The sequence below is a fragment of the Alligator sinensis genome, unplaced genomic scaffold, assembly GCF_000455745.1.
Source record: "Alligator sinensis unplaced genomic scaffold, ASM45574v1 scaffold942_1, whole genome shotgun sequence".
Taxonomy (NCBI): domain Eukaryota; kingdom Metazoa; phylum Chordata; order Crocodylia; family Alligatoridae; genus Alligator; species Alligator sinensis.
In genome coordinates, this window is record NW_005843153.1 from 295,052 (window position 1) to 313,575 (window position 18,524).

At 44.7% G+C, this 18,524-nt stretch overlaps 1 protein-coding gene across 1 annotated transcript in view; it reads left to right on the top strand.

Moving 5' to 3' along the window:
• LOC102373694 (myosin-1B-like) overlaps positions 1-18,520 on the top strand; it is a gene marked incomplete at its 3' end in the record, with an annotated part of 31,429 nt that extends 12,909 nt beyond the window's left edge. Inside the window, exons 9-26 of the mRNA XM_006037644.3 lie at positions 504-622; positions 723-872; positions 1,666-1,836; positions 4,032-4,338; positions 4,758-4,828; positions 6,708-6,795; positions 6,886-7,003; positions 9,325-9,448; positions 10,018-10,154; positions 10,257-10,512; positions 13,511-13,753; positions 13,869-14,045; positions 14,131-14,276; positions 14,366-14,456; positions 14,545-14,934; positions 15,952-16,078; positions 17,907-18,025; positions 18,335-18,520. Of these exons, the coding sequence (XP_006037706.1) occupies positions 504-622; positions 723-872; positions 1,666-1,836; positions 4,032-4,338; positions 4,758-4,828; positions 6,708-6,795; positions 6,886-7,003; positions 9,325-9,448; positions 10,018-10,154; positions 10,257-10,512; positions 13,511-13,753; positions 13,869-14,045; positions 14,131-14,276; positions 14,366-14,456; positions 14,545-14,934; positions 15,952-16,078; positions 17,907-18,025; positions 18,335-18,520 (3,020 nt within the window). The remainder of the gene's footprint in view (positions 1-503; positions 623-722; positions 873-1,665; positions 1,837-4,031; positions 4,339-4,757; positions 4,829-6,707; positions 6,796-6,885; positions 7,004-9,324; positions 9,449-10,017; positions 10,155-10,256; positions 10,513-13,510; positions 13,754-13,868; positions 14,046-14,130; positions 14,277-14,365; positions 14,457-14,544; positions 14,935-15,951; positions 16,079-17,906; positions 18,026-18,334) is intronic.
• Positions 18,521-18,524: the final 4 nt, after the last annotated feature.

The window sequence follows — 18,524 nt, forward strand, 5'->3', positions numbered from 1 at the left end:
TTGCATTATTGCATATACCGCATAGATTTGCAAACATGAGCATGCACAATGAGCTGCACTCAGGCCTGGTAGGTATGAGTTCACACGTGCATACCTGATTAAGATCTGTAATTATAGCTGGGGGAAAAAAGTTACAGGGTTTTGCCTAGCTACAATTTTGGTACTTATGTTTGGCCGGACTAGGGAACATGCACCTTAGGCTTCACTCTGGCTGGCAAGTACACACCATGAGGATGCCTGCACATCCACTTTGCATTTTCAAGAGTTGCAAGCTTTGTGCTATGTGGCTGAGTAACTGCTTTTTCACACATTAAGCAAATGTGCAATCTCTCTTAATAGAGAGAAATTTAAAGAAAAGTCAGAAAAAAGGAAGCTCTAAAACTCCATAATTGTTGGGTATCTACTGAATGTGGTTTCTGATGGAGTGCATTTTTCCCTGTTCTAGATGTTGAAAGTAAAAAAAAATAGCCATATGTGAGCTAATGAATTATTCCTCTGCCTAGTTGCTGACAAGGCTGCCTATTTGATGGGTCTAAACTCAGCTGACCTGCTAAAAGCCCTTTGTTACCCCCGAGTCAAGGTCGGGAATGAGTATGTGACCAAAGGTCAAACAGTGCAGCAGGTAACAAACAATGGAGAATTTAGAACTCATGGTTTGAATTAACACACCTGCTGCTTCTGCTGATTTGTTTGATAACTCCAGTCTTTCTTCCATTGGCTAGGTGCACAATTCAGTTGGTGCTCTGGCAAAGGCTGTATATGAGAAGATGTTCTTGTGGATGGTCGTTCGTATCAACCAGCAGCTGGATACGAAGCAGGCCAGACAGTACTTCATTGGTGTGCTAGACATTGCTGGCTTTGAGATCTTTGATGTAAGGAGCAGGGGTTTGATAGCAGCCTCTTGGGAAAGAACTTGGAGATTTGTTTGGGTTTTTTTTAAGAGGCTGGATTGATGCTCTGGCAGCCTTGGTAGTGAATTCCTGGGCCTAGGAATGCTGTATAATCTAAAGCAAGGGTTCTCAACCCTTTTCTTCCTGAGGTTCCCCTGAGCATGCTATAAAAAAGTCCACAGTCCACCTGTGCCACAACAACTGCTCAGCTCCCTATCCCCTCCTGCATGGCCCTGGGTGCAGCAGGTGGGGTTCAGCGCCCCGGGCCCTTCCTCACTTCAGCAGCAGCAATGTGGAGCCTTGCCCACCCACCTACAGTGCTACCCACAAGATGGAGGCTGTGGGGCCAAGCAGGGTAGGCTGAACCCTGCCCCTTCTTTGGGATTCGTCTTAGCCCCAGGGGGCTGAGGCAGCTCCTCCCCATGCCAGGCTGGGACAGGCCTGTGGCCCCACAGCGGGTCATGGACCCCCAGTTTAGAATATGCTTATCTAGAGCTCTGATGGGTCAGAGAAACTGGTAAATCCTGACTCAAATCATTGGTCAGGACTGAGACCAAAATCCGAGAAATCCTCAAGCAGCCTGGGTTCCAGAGCTCAGAAACACAATGCAAAATTATCCTGGCAGAACTGAGGATAGAAATTCCCAAACATTAGGCTGGTCCTAAAGAAGTACACTCAAACTATTCCAGAATGTGCTTTAAAATTAGTGTTACTCTTCATATCTCACTTGTTAATATGCATATTCAGACTAACCCCTACCATTATGTTTGTGCAGTACAACAGCTTGGAGCAGCTGTGCATCAACTTCACCAACGAGAAACTGCAACAGTTTTTCAACCACCACATGTTTGTGCTGGAGCAGGAGGAGTACAAGAAGGAAGGGATTGAATGGGAATTCATTGACTTTGGGATGGATTTGGCCGCCTGCATTGAGCTCATTGAGAAGGTATGCCTTAAGTATTCAAAAATTCTTTAGCAGCTATGATCTTATGGACTATGCTCAGGTCCATACATTTCTTGACCCATAATATATTATGTTTTCAGTTAAGGTGGCCACACAGCTTTATGATATCACCCTTGCTCCTTCTTCTTGGAGCAATGCTGCTTTTTCTTCCTTCCCTTTGTGGGAAGGAATACTTTGCCTTAGAGCTGGACTCTTTAAGAGTCTTGAAACATCTTGCATTTGAACGAGCCCAACTCAAAAAGCTGGTACTTGTATATCAAAATACATTCTTTGCATAATTAAAACATGTAATTCTTCTAAGGAAAGAAAGACAGAACTAATCCTTGAAAAAGAAGTATATTTTTTGTCCCTTGATTTGTTAATTGTACAAGCACCATGAAATGAATGTCACTATGGTATAAGGGGAGCACAGCTCCCCTTATACCATAGTGACATAGTATACCTGATAGCACAGCTAAGCTGTTGTAAAGTAAGAGTTTTCATATTGTATTACTTACTACTCATTTTGACTTCCTTCTCCCTGGGTGCATCTTACATGAGACGCTACATCACTGTAGTAATGAGCTACAGTGACATAGCTCATCTCTATGCAATGTAGCATCAGTGGGCACTAACCGTGATGCCGCTGCTACTGCACAGTAGCAACGAGCTACTGCAAAGTAGGTCATTGCTACTGCACAGTAGGGTCAGAAACAACTCATGTGCTGCTGGGACTGTGGCAAGTACTAAATGACTGCTTAGTACCAACTGCACAGTATGTACAGAGGAAACTGATTTGCTGAACATTCGTAATGTAATTGTTGTAGTTTTGGCATTAAGTCCTATACCAGGACACTACATCTCAGCATGATATAACTGATAGGAGACTTCACCATCATACTTTATTTTCTCCACATGGTATCTTGAGCCATGAAGATCAGAGCAAGTGTATAACGTTGTGTACAGGGAACATAGCTTTTTATAATACACCACTTCCAGAATAGTAATTCACTTATAGCTGCATCTTCAGTAAGTCAGTTTAATAGTTTGCAAGCTCATTGCATGCCTGAATATTCTATATTCTTTCACCTTTAAATCTTTTTATCACAAATAAAATTATTTTTCATGAGTCATCAATGTTTCTAGGGTTGACTGAAAATATTAAATGAATTTTTTAAATGAATTGAAAAATATTTTTTTGAAATATACTATTTTGTTAATATATTTTTGTAAATTTTTCATGCATCTCTAACTGTTGCAAACAAAGATGGAAATCTATCAATATAATTTGTCTAAATTTTGGGGGTTTTATAGAAGATTCTTTCAAAGAACTTCAATTGCTTCAAAATAGAACTTGTTGAACTCATTGGAAAAAACAGCATAATGGGATAGAGGGTTCTAAGTTCAGTTATCTGTTGTTTGAATATATGGATTCGAGGATTTGTTGTCTGCATGGGAGGGCAAAGGGATACCAGTATCTCTCTTTGCCAACAGTCTAGTAATCCCATGTTTCAGGGTGTATTCTGGTTGTCTGTTGGGGTCAAGAATATTTTCTATCCTCCTGAATGCTTTTTGGCTTCTCAGATATTTCCCCTCAGATAAGAGTTTTGATTACAGTGACCTGGTGTCTTACCAGTGCTTAGAAAACTCAGAGAGATGACTTGAGTACCTTACTCTTCTGTTCACAAGCAAAACATTCCCCAGAATTAGGGTCAGAAAGGAATTTCCCTCTCCATCAGATTGGCAAGGAGTATTTCTTCCCCTTTCTCTGCATTGAGAGGTATGCTCCTCCTTTTATGATCTACTGAGCATGTATTAATTAAATTGCTTCTCTGTCATTGCAGAGGCAGTGCAGTGGTGCTGTTTTTGTCTCCGTGGCTTTTTTTTAGGGACACATGTTAGTGGTTAGTTTCTTGTTTTGGGCTCACAGCATGCTTTGCAGCTGTGGTGTGTGATGAGTTAGAGTGGATAATTTTTAGGACTCTTTTAGACAAATGGTTTCCTATAAATGCATAAGATCAGACTTCAAGGTTGAAAAGCCCCCTTCCAGACTCAAGCATTCCTTTGAAATATAAACTGCTTTTTAACCAGACAAAGATACGGTGATTTTTTCCCATTAAGGAAAGTGGTTTATAATCCATCTGTCTTTTCTGCTCTTTCTTTATTGCGTTCTCTTTGTGTTTTGTTGTTCTTTTCAGCCCATGGGCATTTTCTCCATCCTGGAAGAGGAGTGCATGTTCCCCAAGGCAACTGACGCTTCCTTCAAGAACAAGCTCTACGATCAGCATCTGGGCAAGTCCAACAACTTCCAGAAACCGAAGCCTGCCAAAGGAAAGGCTGAGGCCCACTTCTCCCTGGTGCACTACGCAGGCACTGTGGACTACAACATCACTGGCTGGCTTGAGAAGAACAAGGACCCCCTGAATGAAACTGTCATTGCGCTGTACCAGAAATCATCATTGAAAACACTGGCTCTGCTCTTTGCCTCTTTTGGTGGAGCAGAAGGTAGTAATTTCTGTAAAACCAGTATTTTAACTGATTCATAGCAGATGCTTCCTGTAAAATTGAGAAATAGGTCAAGTTTTAAAATGTACTATGTATGTCTTCATAGATGCATCAACCTTAAGGCCAGAAGGGATTTTGTGGCTATTAACATAGGCCATTGGGCTGATTCCAGCAATTCCTGCAGTGGGCAAAATTATTCTGCATACTACATAAGGAACCAAAACTGAACTGTTTAAGTTGTAGTTGGATTACAGCATATCCCTAGAAATGTATCTTAACTTGATATCCCATTTGAATACTCCTAACTGCCACTTCCAGGCATTTGACCTTGTTCTTCTCCTCATCTTTGTTTCCTTTTAGAAAACAAATAAGACAAGAGTTCTGCAGACTTTAATAGCATCTTTTTTTGTCTTGTTTAGAGGGTGGTGGTGGCAAGAAGGGCGGCAAGAAGAAGGGTTCCTCTTTCCAGACGGTCTCTGCTCTTTTCAGGGTATAGTAAAGTGTTCATTATAAATCATTTTTTTCTTGAGAAGAAAGTGAGGAAAGTGACTTTAACTCTGAAAAACGGGTTTTCTAGAGAGAAGCCAGTGATGTAAAAAGCTCATGTCCATAACATAACAAAACTACAGTAAAATTCACATTGGCCGCGTCTACACAAGACACTGTGCAGTAGGGGTGTGTAAAACGGGCTGTATTTGATTCGGATTTGGCCTGAATCGGGGACAGTGATTTGATTTCCTGATTCAGATCATTGGACATTGAATTTGGACATAGAAACAGCTTTAAATGTTTTTTCTACATACCTCGAGGTACCAGGTGTGGCTCATGAACTCTACAGTGGTGGGGTAGATGGAGCGTCCCACAGAAGTACTTCCGGTCCACTTCTGGGTTTGCCACTGAGCATGTGAGGGCCCCCCCCCTCCATTACCCCCAGCTCAGCAATTGGCCATGGGGGGACCCTAGGTGCCTCCCTAGACCCAGGAGGCACCAGTCACTGAGCTGGGGGGCACAGGGGGCCCCCCCTCACACTCCTCTGTGGACTGGAAGTGCTTCTGGTCCACTTCCGTGTCTGCTGCCAAGCGTGCGGCACCCCCCGCCTCCCCCCCGGTGCTCCTGTGGGACCCTTCATCCACCCCAGCATCATAGCATTGACGAGCCGCCTGGCACCTGATATGTAGAAAAAACACTTAAAGCTGTCCAAATCATCGAATCTCTCCGAATCTCTCTGAATCGATGTGGAGGGATCAGATTTGATTAGGAGAGATTAAAGGGTCACCTGATTCAATTCGGATTCAGAGATTCAGCCATCGAATCGGGCCAAATCTCTGCCGAATCAAATCAGTAACTGAAGCTTCTCACAGCCTTTTTGTTCAGTAGCCTGAGACTACTACGCAGTAGCACTGCATAACAAAAACTAATGTGACATTACAACACAGTAGTCTTGACCTACTGTGCATTCACCATCACAGAAAAGCCATTCATTGGCACTACTGCTTAGTAATGTCAGTTACTGCTCAGTCATTTAGTATTTGTTTACACAAATACTAAATGACTGTTCAGTAATGACTGCATTATCAGTGTCTTGTGTGGATGTGGCCATTGAGCCATTGAGCATACTGGCTAATTAGACAAGCCCCTACAGACAAAGGCTCTCTCCTCTCTGAGACTGATGTCAGAAATGCTACAAACAAAACCAGTGTATATGTTGAAGCTAAAAATGCCCCTCCCCTACAGCCCCTTTCAGAAATGATTTTTCAGGCCCCTGCCACTTCTTTCTGCCATCTGTTAAGGGCCCTAACTCTCCTTTGCCTTTCATCCTCTGTGCCACTACGCACAAGTACAAAGAAGTGTAAAGCTGGGTGTACAATGCTCTAAATCAGAATCCATCACAGTTTTACATCACTGCTAGTGTCTGATACCTACAGTGCATACCTTTTGCTTAGGTGCAAATGACTATTCAAAGTGGTGGGTAGTGGAGAAACAAGCCCAAACCCTCCACCCAAGCCCATGTTGTACCTACTTGCCCAGTTTCTTAAAAAAATATCCGGATACATTTCTGCCATTTTACTTGCATCATTTTGAAGATATCTTCTATTTCAGCAACTACAGGTGACTTTCTGTCCCCTGTGGCAGCCATTCTGTACTGGCTTAGTAGAGCATTTTTTATTAATAAGTTGAAATGATATACTAAAGTTCATAATCCTCAAAAGAGGGAGCTTAATATTGGCTCCTGCTAAAATGATCTGACAGCTAATTTGTCTGAATTTCAAACACTGCTGAGCTGTTTGCTACCATGATTGTACTGTATCTAGCAATGCATTTGCAGAGGTAACATTGGTTAATATGAACTTTTTCTTATGGTCTCACAGGAGAACTTAAACAAGCTGATGTCCAATCTGAGAAGCACTCATCCTCATTTTGTACGATGCCTCATTCCCAATGAAACAAAAACACCTGGTAAGAAGCTCCAGTACAAAGAGATGCTAGTGTGATGTAGCTCCTCTGTGCTATACAGTAAGATACTGATTCCTGCTTGGTTTTGTTAAGGTGCCATGGAACATGAACTGGTGCTGCACCAGCTGCGGTGTAACGGCGTGCTGGAAGGGATCAGAATTTGCAGGAAAGGCTTCCCCAGCAGAATCATTTATGGAGACTTTAAGCAGAGGTCAGATTCCTCTACCCCATTTGAATTGTTTGTATTTCTTATCTACAGAGGTGTAACTGGCCAGTAAAGTGCCCTGGGCAGTCCCCCATGCCTCCCCCCACAGCATCCTGCCCTTTCTGTTACAGCAGGCTGTGAGAATGGCAGTGCAACAGCAGCAGTGCATGGTACTGTAGCAGCCACAAGCAGTTTCTGCTCTTGGAGATGTCACTTCCTTTTGGGATTATCAACATGTATGTTGAACAGCCAAAACAACAATATTTTGGCAGAAATAAAAGTTGATGGTGGCACGTCCTCCCAGCAGCAGAAATTACATTTCCCAAAACACCCCTCATGCACATACACTTGTGTGTTGCTGCTTTGCTGCACTGCTGTCCCCTGCTACTAGCTGAAGCTACTTCAGGAAAATGCAAAGGGCAGAAGAGGGAGGGAAGAATGACAAGGGGGCAAGAAGGTGAAGTGTCCCAGTAGCTCCCTTCTGAGTCCCCTTTTAGGCAGTGTCTGGAGCTCATGCTCTGCTTATCCACCCATTCTTATGATACTGCTTATTTACCCAATTTCTTGAATGGAAGATGGCCCTGATTATAATCTTTATTGAATAGAAGATGACACCCAATAATTAGATTCTATATATGGAACATTTATATATTTGTTGTAATTTTCCAGATGTAAAATCAAATTATGGGAGGTTTGTTTTGAATTTGCCCCCCTTCCACTGCTACAGAAGGGACAATAAGTCTGGGAGGAGATAGGTAGCACTTTGCTCTCTACATCCCCCAACTTTTTCCCCTGCTAGCCCCTTACCCCTCTCCTTACCATTAGACCCTGCTCTCCCTGAGCACATGGAAGTGGGGAGCAAATCTGAAAACAATAACAGGCTGCCAGCATGTGACAAGTTGTTCCAGCATCTGCTCCTTGAGCAGCAGCTCATAGCAATTCAGCATATGTTAGCCAGGAACCCCATGCTGCAGAGAGAGTACCTGGCTGGTGTCTGCTAGGTCATTTTGAGCAGTGTTTGCAGTTGCCAGCCAGAGGGTGCCAAAGCAAGTTGGCACACGCTGGCAGGCAGCAGCTTGGAATGACCCTGAACTGGGCAGCCACGAACCCTACAGGTTGAAAGCACCCAGGTACAGTCTGCTGCCTGGCCATGTGCTAGGTGCCTGACCACAATACCTCCTCACTAACCTTCCCATCCTCTGTGCATTTTGTGATTTCAGGTAAGTCATATGCGATCATAAGCTGAGGCTTCCCCCCATGTAAAATGAGTGGAAAAAAACCTCATAATCAAGTAAACACGGTATTATAAGAAATCACCACCCTGCACATCTTCACTTCATAAAAGAGACTGAAAGAAATTTAGCACTAAACTTCTGGAGTCCAGAGCACACTTTGATGGCTTTTCATTGGGAGCACAGAATGAGGGTTTTGGGGGCAATCCAAAGCAGTGGCATGGACATGGTCAGTGACTCCAAGGATTTTACATCTTATACATCTAGATAAAGTGGATATACTTGGAAATAGTGACTAGTACTGCTCAAAAAGCATGGTTAGACTGAACTAGTACATTATGCTCTTCTTCTGCTTTGAGAAAATAACACTCTCTCTCCCCTCTTACTATTAGCTGGAATCATTTTTGCACACAAAGTTCTTGACTTTGGGATAGGCAGGCAAGGTTCTCTGGGTACATGTGATATCTTTTATTAGACCAACTAAATAGCTGGAAATATTTCTTTGCAAACTTTCAGACAAGCACCCTTTTTCAGGCATTGGGAGACTTTGCAGCTGTTATGTGTTCTACAAGGTAGAAAAGAACTATAACAAGAAGTCTGTGAAAGTGCAAATGAGTGGACGTTTGGAAGACAAAGGGTAGAGATAGGAGGGGAGAGGAAAAGGGAGGTAAATGTGTGAAGGACTGCAAGTGATCAGCTTGAAGTAGGTTACCTGGTGTGTCAGATGTCAGGCAGACTGTAATATGTCATAAATCTAATGTCTGTATTAAGTCCATGATTTTTTTGTATCCAGTAGATATATGAAGTTCATAGGCTTGTCTGTGAAAGGTGGGATAAAATTTTACCCTTAATGCTAGTGAAAGGTATCAGGCTGACATCTCAGGAGACCTCTCCCTTACATCTCAAATAGCTAAGTTGATAGGATAAGCTTCCCCACCTTGCCCTAAAAACATGCTTCTTCTGGACTTGGAATATCCTCCTGGTGCACAGGAAAGAAGTTTAGTTTTAAGGATTTCTCTATATGAAGAGAATACTAACAATAACACCAGTTGGTGGCATGCAACATAACTTCTTCATATTCTCTGTCCACCCCAGATACAGGATTTTAAATGCAAGTGCTATCCCAGAAGGACAATTCATCGACAGCAAGAAAGCTTCTGAGAAGCTCCTTGGGTCCATTGATGTTGACCCTACACAGTATAAATTTGGACACACCAAGGTACAGAGGCAGATTTGTTCTAATATGGACTGTTCATGTTTCATAAAGACTGACTGCATATACATCAGCAATTAATTCAAAGCAATAAACTCCAGAGCAGTTTGAGCTGGAGTAAACTAGTCCTGGGCACAGCATCTACACATGTGCCTGGGGCAGCAACAATTTGAGCAGCTTACATCAGGGCTGGGGGCCACAGGTGGGCCAGCCCTGGGCTTCAGGTGGTGACATTAGACAGGGGAGGGGCTGACTGGAGCATGAGGATGCTAAAAGTGCAGGCTAGGTGGAAAGTAGGAGTCTGGACCCCAGCTGGCTGGGCTGACAGGCACAATTTATGCCCATAGTCAGCATCTACATATGCATGTAACCACAGTTAATTACCCGGCTGTAAGATAGCACTTTCCCTGAGAGTACTATTTTACGGCAGTATTAATTAGTTTACTGCGACTGAATAGCATCATGTGTGTAGATGGTGATGTTTTACTCTGCAGCTAATCAGTCTTCTTCACAGTTAGGCACACATGTAGATATGACCACTGAGAGTGACATTCTGTAATATTGCATTTCTCTAGGTGTTCTTCAAAGCTGGCCTGCTGGGTCTTCTAGAGGAGATGAGAGATGACAAACTGGCACAGCTGATTACTCGCACACAAGCTATGTGTCGAGGATTCCTGATGAGAGTAGAGTTCCAGAAAATGATGGAAAGGCGGTAGGTATTTGTCACCTTGAAATAAGATTAATTGGGCTTGGCCTGCTTTGTCTATATACAGGATACACATAGTATTTAATACATATTTTAATGATATTTCAGGGAGTCCATCTTCTGTATTCAGTACAATGTTCGTGCATTCATGAATGTCAAGCACTGGCCCTGGATGAAGCTGTACTTCAAGATCAAACCCTTGCTGAAGAGTGCTGAGTCTGAGAAGGAGATGGCCAACATGAAGGAAGAGTTTGAGAAAACAAAGGAAGAGCTTGCTAAATCTGAAGCAAAAAGGAAGGAACTAGAGGAGAAAATGGTGTCCTTGATGCAAGAGAAAAATGACCTACAGCTCCAAGTGCAATCTGTGAGTATCGCTAGTGTATTTGATTCTTGTATTGTACAAGGACATCTAACCATGAAAGATGCAAATACATTTCACTAAGAATAGACCCAAAAACTACAGATTAATTTGTACTAAAAACACACTGCATGTCAGATTATAAATACTGACCTACCAAATTCAAGGAGGCTGCCTGCTAGTTTCATGGGCATAACATGGGGCCTGACAGCCATTTCAAGTGCAAAGTGTGGCAGCTCCCCTGCCCCCTCCCCCACTCCATGCCTCTGATTGGCTAAGGGGCCCCGGTGGCTCTGCTCCTCACTGTTGATTGGCTGCGAGGACTGCCCATCATACAGACCTTCCCCTCACCACTGATTGGCTGTGAGGGTGTCTGCCATGAGGCCCCACCCCTCACCACCAACTTGTTGAGAAGGGTGGGGTCACATGACAGGCACCCCTCACAGCCAATCAGCAGCAAGGGGACCAGCCATCTTGCTGGCATCCCTTCAAATGGGCATTCCTCCTTCCCCACTTTGCCACTCTTGTGGACTGCCACATTCTATTTTTAGTAAGTCCTTCCCCTCCCCCCCATGGAGTTCACAGATTTCGCCAGCATTGCCCAATTTCACAATGCCAGACATCATGAAATCTGCAAAATGGTTATTTTGGTAAGTCCCTAATTATAAAGGATTGCAAACAGCATCTGTTCAAATTCAGACAAGTTGCTTGGAGACTCTATGTTCCTTGTGTCTTAATAATAATGATGCAAACTTAAATGATCATCAAAATAGTTATCTAGGTGATGATCTGTTTTGGATGGATAACTGGTGGGGTGGACCCTGATACATTTGAATCCTTTATAATGAATTAGTCTGCATAAAAGAAATCAAGCAAACAGAGGATCTCAGTATGCATATAGCCTTAGGCATTGCCCGTGTAACTGGAAAAGGTATAAGCACCTTTTCCGGGCAGGAGATTTAAAATTACTTTTTAAGGTGTGTAGCACCCCTATAGAGTCCTTGGAGAGACCTCAGAGATAGCTGAAAAAGATGTAGGTTTATGCTTCCAGGTATTCTTTGCAGAGAATGGGGAGTGGTCAGCACACACCAAAAAAATCCTGGAGTTTCTAAAAGATAGCATTTGGGAAACACTGATATGAAGTAGTGAGCCTGAATCCCCACTGCTTTTTAACTATCTGTTAGGCATCTCCATTCAGTGGTAATTCACAACATCAATTTTAATTTTTAATATATGTGCATAAAATGTTTCTGAAAATAGATGATTCACAACTTGTGAAGCTGGTGCCCACATTATGCCCAGTGGCCAAATGTTTAGAGGAAACCCCTCAAGAAGTAAGAGACCTGAGTTTTAAACCTTTCTCCCCTGGAGGGGATTTATCCCATAGCTCCATACTCCCAAAAGAGTACTCTGAATCCCTCGTATTAGAATAGGTTTAGCAATGGCATTTCCTACCCCTTCTTCGAATCTGGACCCCTGACAGTCATGAATGCAAGAACCATAGGGCTAGAGAAAGGTATTTTCATTTCATTTCCACTCCTCAAACTATGAAATGGATAAAATTTTGAAAATAAGTGATATTTTTTGCTTTGTTCATAGTGACTGAAACATACTGAGCAAAATATTCACAACTGCACCAATGAAGACTTTAGCATCACACATAAGTAGGTGGCTATAAAGAATAGCCATTTGTTGCACATGTATTGCTATATATGTGACTATAACTTTTAAATTTCTAAATTAAATTATTTTAAGAATGGCAAGTCCTCCACATCTCAAGTAGTAATAAATTAAATAAATGCCAAGTATGACATTTTAAAACATATTCATTTTGATGTATCTGGACAGAAAGAAACTTCTACACATTTAACTCAGAAAAATGTATTATTCATACAGTAACAAGTAGTAACTGAGGCACTTCACAGAAATATAAAAGCTACAAGCCCATGAGACAAGAAGTTTAGAGCCAGTTTTTCAAACGATTTCATGATCTAAAGCCTGCCATTGTTCTCAACTTATAACTGCTTCACTGACATCTGTTATAGCTGCTAGATGCACAACATTTCAGGAAATTAGCACATTACACTCTAAACCGTATGCAAATGCAGCCAGTGATGAAAAATAGTGTGGTAAGAAACAAAGGAAAAGAGGATAAAATAAAATATCGGGGTGCTTGTGTGGCTTAATGGCATCACACTACATATGAAAGAGTTTTGGAGGTTTTAAATGAGTTTGCATTGTTGCAAACTAAACTACATACCGATGTAGTTTAGTTTGCAATATTGCAAATTGCAATGATGCAGCTGTCAACTCACCCCCCAGGCTGTGGGAGAGCTGGGCAGGCTCCACAGAAAAAAAGATTTGGGCCCCTCACCACTTCTGCCTTCAGCAGGCTTCTGCGGCTGGCAGGATGCCTAGGGCCACCCGAGAATGGGTTGGCTTGCCCCTGGGGCAGTGCAAGAAGGTGGCAGGAGGGTGGCTGGGTTTGCTGGCAGTGGGAGAAGTTAGTGCATATGGTGCATGGGGCACTGGAAGCCCGCGTAAGCTGCTAGCTGGCCAGGTGCTGCTCCAGCTTGGAGGTGCCTGATCCAACACTTCCCCAAGCCTGCCTGGGATTCCAGTACCCTGTGCACTGTCCCTGCCACCTTCTGCTGCTGCCAGCACACCGAGCCACCCTCCTACCACTTCCCCATGGCACACCAGGGGAAGCTGGGTGTGCTAGTGGCCAGAGAAGGTGTTAGGAAGAGTGCATGGGGCACTGAAAGGCTGGGCAGGCTCAGGGAAGCATTGGTTTGGGTGCCTCCAAATTGGAGCAGCACCTTGTCAGCTAGCAGCCCACCTAGGCTTCCAGTGATTCCTAGCCAAAATAATTTCACGCATAGGTTTTATTGAAATAGAGGAGCTACTTCTACCACACCTAAAATATAACTACTGGGTTATCTTGGCAGATTAAGCTGAAATCATGAAAATGCTAACAAAAAGCAAACCAATATTCCTCCAACAGGAAGCTGATGGCCTGGCTGATGCTGAGGAGAGATGTGACCAGCTGATCAAAACCAAAATCCAGCTTGAAGCTAAAATTAAAGAGGTGACTGAAAGAGCAGAGGACGAAGAAGAAATGAATGCTGAGCTGACAGCCAAGAAGAGGAAACTGGAGGATGAATGTTCAGAGCTGAAGAAAGACATTGATGACCTTGAGTTAACCTTGGCCAAGGTGGAAAAGGAAAAACATGCCACAGAAAACAAGGTATAAGCCAGAATCTGTAACCAACATTCCACTCATGGCTGCCATTTTGCACACACAGATGTGTGTTTTGTTGTTGCTTTGGCCTCTTATAACAACATGTGTTGCCTTCTGAAAGGTGAAAAACCTCACTGAGGAGATGGCAGTCCTGGATGAGAGCATTGCCAAGCTGACAAAAGAAAAGAAAGCCCTCCAAGAGGCCCATCAGCAGACTCTGGATGACCTGCAGGCAGAAGAGGACAAAGTGAACACATTGACCAAAGCTAAAACAAAACTGGAGCAGCAAGTGGATGACGTAAGCACAGCAAAATATGGGGCAAGGAAACAGGCAAGAAGTTGGCTGCCGAGTGGCAGGGCTCTGACAGCCTTTTTCTCTTTAGCTTGAGGGGTCCCTGGAGCAGGAGAAGAAACTTCGCATGGACCTGGAAAGAGCAAAGAGGAAACTTGAAGGAGACTTGAAGCTGGCCCAGGAATCCACAATGGATTTAGAAAATGATAAGCAGCAGCTGGATGAAAAGCTGAAAAAGTAAGTCTGGTTTCTGGGGAGCATCCTTCTGTTTGGGCAGGGACGCATGCAGTTTGTTTGGGCCCTAACATGTTCTGCTTTGTGAAAAGGAAAGACTTTGAAATCAGTCAGCTCCAAAGCAAAATTGAGGATGAGCAAGCCCTGGGCATCCAGCTGCAGAAGAAGATCAAGGAGCTCCAGGCAAGTCATAATTTGCCTTGCTTCTGGCTGTGCGGAGGAGTTCAGGTAAGAGGAGGCATTGGTTTCAGTGTGTCCTATTGCTTTCCAGGCCCGTATAGAGGAGCTGGAGGAGGAAATAGAATCAGAACGAGCCTCTCGGGCAAAAGCAGAGAAGCAGCGGGCTGATCTCTCCAGGGAACTTGAGGAGATCAGCGAGCGCCTGGAAGAAGCTGGTGGGGCAACAGCAGCTCAGATTGAGATGAACAAGAAGCGCGAGGCAGAATTCCAGAAGATGCGCCGAGACCTTGAAGAGGCTACTCTGCAGCATGAAGCGACAGCCTCTGCCCTCCGGAAGAAGCATGCTGACAGCACAGCCGAGCTCGGGGAGCAAATTGACAACCTGCAACGGGTCAAGCAGAAGCTGGAGAAGGAGAAGAGTGAGCTGAAGATGGAGATTGATGACCTGGCTAGCAACATGGAGACTGTTTCCAAAGCCAAGGTATGGGACCAACTTTTGATAACATTGGCTTGAACTTAAGTGCCATTTCACCTTCAAAACAATATTTTGATTAACATTTAATCATGTTCAACTATACAAAGCAGGATATATGCTGGTTGAAAGTATTAAATATTTTTATTAGACTGATTTTAGTTTAACCTGAATAAAGCATACACAGTTTAATGACCTGTATTGATATCTAAACCCTGAAGACATGTGATGAAGGAGCTTATGGTTTTGATTACATTTATTACCAAATTAGCAGCCATTACTTTTCAAGGGTAGTAAAGATGACCCCTATACTGGTTGGTGACTTAAAAGTTAATTTTGGTACTAACATTAAACCTTATTAATATTTATTTGGTAACATATGGGCACAAGCGCACAAAACAAGTAGCTATTGCAGAATATCAGTGGCCTATGTTCCTGCAACCTTAAACCTACCTGGTCTTGCATACCTTTTATTTTCTTGACTTTGCATACTAATAAGCTTGCCAAAGGTGGTGGTGAGAGTTCCCTCTATAATGCGTAAAACAAATAATATCTCCAGGCGTCCTCACAGAATTTAGTAGACATTCTTGCATAAAATTCCTCTGTCCTCTTTTTAGAAAAATTCCAAAGCAGAGAAAAAACCCTTGCGAAACAGTTAAGGGTTGTCAAAGCACAAGTCACATGAAAATAGGACACTTCTAACAGAAAATGACATTGACTTGACCCTATAGGTGTCCTCACCAGAGAAACCTATGAGAATTAAGTTATCTCAGTAGCATAACTAATAGGATTAAGGGACGACTGGGGAAGCAGCCCTAGGGGAGTGAGAATGGAAACATATATACCACTTCAGCATCAGCTCACCACAGCCATACTACATCCCTGAGTTATCCTTTGACCTTTATCATGCTATGCTATTCAGATTCAAGATAATGTGTCCTCATTAAATAATATGATGTGACAGAATTTCCTCCAAACTCAACAAACTTTAAGCTGCACCTTCCTTTTTGTCCATTTTATGTGTAGGCAAATCTGGAGAAGATGTGCCGCACTCTGGAGGACCAGCTTAGTGAGGTTAAGACCAAGGAGGAGGAGCACCAGAGAACAATCAATGACCTCAGTGCTCAAAGAGCACGTTTACAGACAGAATCAGGTAAGTCACGTACAGGTTTTCAACTAGAAATGTAAATACATGCAAGTGATGTTGGTTCCACCCTAGAAAGCTATTTCATTCTTTGAAAAACAGCTCATTCACATGACTGCTGACACCTCAGGCTAACACTTGGATTCAATTAGCTCAGCTTCCTGTGCAAGAACTATCTGAGTGACTTATTTCCAAAGTAATAGAGAAATCTGGGTTTTCTGTTTGTCATGGAAAAATTCAAAATTTCTCCTTTATAGGAGAAAAAAGTGGGTTTCGCTTTGAAGGCTGGCGATGTTCCAGCCTGTGAGATGCTGCTTGGGGGAAATGTGGGGAGGGCAACTGGAGGCAGAAGGCACCATGTGCCATGAACAACTGGTGCCTCCTGTGATTGGGGGGGCACCATGGTGCTGAGCAGCCAGTGGGGAGCACCCGCAGACGCCAGTGGTAGTGTCGGTGGTGGGGAGGGGGGGAGGGGCCAGCAGCAAGTGGGGACCGCCCACAGATGCTGGTGGTGGTGTTGGCGGCGATGGAGGTTGGGTGGCGAGCGGCAACCATCTGCAGAAGCCAGGGCCGGCTTTGGTGGTGGCCAGTCTGAGGGGGTTACATGCCCCTCCGTGTACCCTTTATGCATCGCCCATGCCATGTGCATGTGCACATGAACATACACATGTGGCCGGCATACAGACATGTAGGGTGGTGGGAGAAGCCCTGGAAACTGGATACAGGTAAATCTATGGAGGGGCAGAGGGGTTGGAGGGCTAGGTCTTGGGGACTGTCCAGGGGGCATATGTGTGTGTGTAGGTGGCGGGGATGTGTGGGTGGAGGAGGTACCTGCTAGTGGTGGGGGAAAGTGTGTGGGTGCCAGGGCTGAGGTGCCCCTGTCTGAGGCTGCATTCAGTGCTGCCAGTGAGCCCAGCTCTGTACTGTTGCCAGCAGGGCCCTCCCAGAGGCACTTGCCCTTCCAGCAGGGCAAGGGGATGGGGAGGTTCTTTCAGGGGGGTGAGGAGCTATGTGGCTTCACCAGAGGCACCATGGCTGGTGCCTGTGCTCACAGGGGCAGGGTGGTCAGGAGACGTTGCTGGTGGGGAGTGGGGACTGCCATGGCATGGTCACCTGATGCAAGGCAGGAGCCCCTGCACAGGTCAGAGGGTGCCACAGGCATCCCTTTCTCCTCCCTCCAGGCCACCCTGGGGCCAGACTCACTCTGCTGCCAACTGCATGAACCAGAGCCACCAGAGACACAACCCCCTGTGCTCTGCTTTATGTTGCTGCTGTGAAGCATGCCCCTGGTCCTCCCTCCTTCAATGCAGTCCCAGCCCCAGCCCCAGCTGGTGGTGTGGGGCAGAATATTGTGCCCCAGTGACATCTTGTACTTCCACTTAAGGTGCACTGCATGCACCTCCTGCTGGAGGCCGTCCCAACCATGTCCCCACAAATGTGTGAGTCCGCACAGGGCTGGTCAGGGTGGGGTAGCTGAGGGCCCCCTCTGAGAGGGGGCTGTGCTTCATGAATGAAGAGCAACAGCAGGGCTGGGGAGACTGGGGGACTGTGGATCAGGATTGAGGGCCGTTGGCAGGGCAGGTATGGAGTGGGGGGTTGTGAGTTGGGAATGAGTGGCACCAGGATGGCTGGAGGGGGTGGGGGACTATGGGTTGGGAGTGAGGGGCACCAGCAGGGCCAGGGGGTTGTGGGTTAGAAATGAGGGCACTGGTGGGGATGGGGGGCTATAGGTTTGGAGTGAGGGACAACAGCAGAAAACCAGGATTCCTGGTAATAAACAGATCTTCCATGTTCAGTCAATTTCTATTAAGTTTATTCTATCTGCAAATGTTCCCAGGTGAATTTTCTCGCCAGGTGGAGGAAAAAGATTCTTTGATTTCACAGCTGTCAAGGGGCAAGCAAGCATTTACCCAACAGATTGAGGAATTGAAGAGGCAACTAGAGGAAGAGATAAAGGTGAGGACTCTCCTGACAGCCCTTGGCTTTGGTGCCAGTCTCTGGCAGTATGGAAGAACCCTTAACCTCCTATAAAATCATAGCACTGTATTGACTAGAGAAGGAAAAAACCTGTTTGGTAAACCGCTTGGGCCTGCCAACAGAATATCCCTCTCTACAGTTCAATGGTGAATCCTTTACTTACTTGCAGCGTTAAATCTGTCATCCAGTGAGTTTGATGCTCCTTCTTCTCGGGTAGCGTTCCACAGCCTGGCAGATCTCCCTTTGAGGATGTTCCCCATGATATTTAGGACTATGTCATTTCTCCAGGCCAAGAATGCGCTGGCACATGGCTTGCAGTCTGCTCGCCATGACTGTGACTTGCTGCGGGAACAATATGAAGAGGAGCAGGAAGCCAAGGGTGAATTGCAACGTTCCTTGTCCAAAGCCAACAGTGAAGTTGCCCAGTGGAGAACCAAATATGAAACCGATGCTATTCAGCGGACAGAGGAGCTGGAAG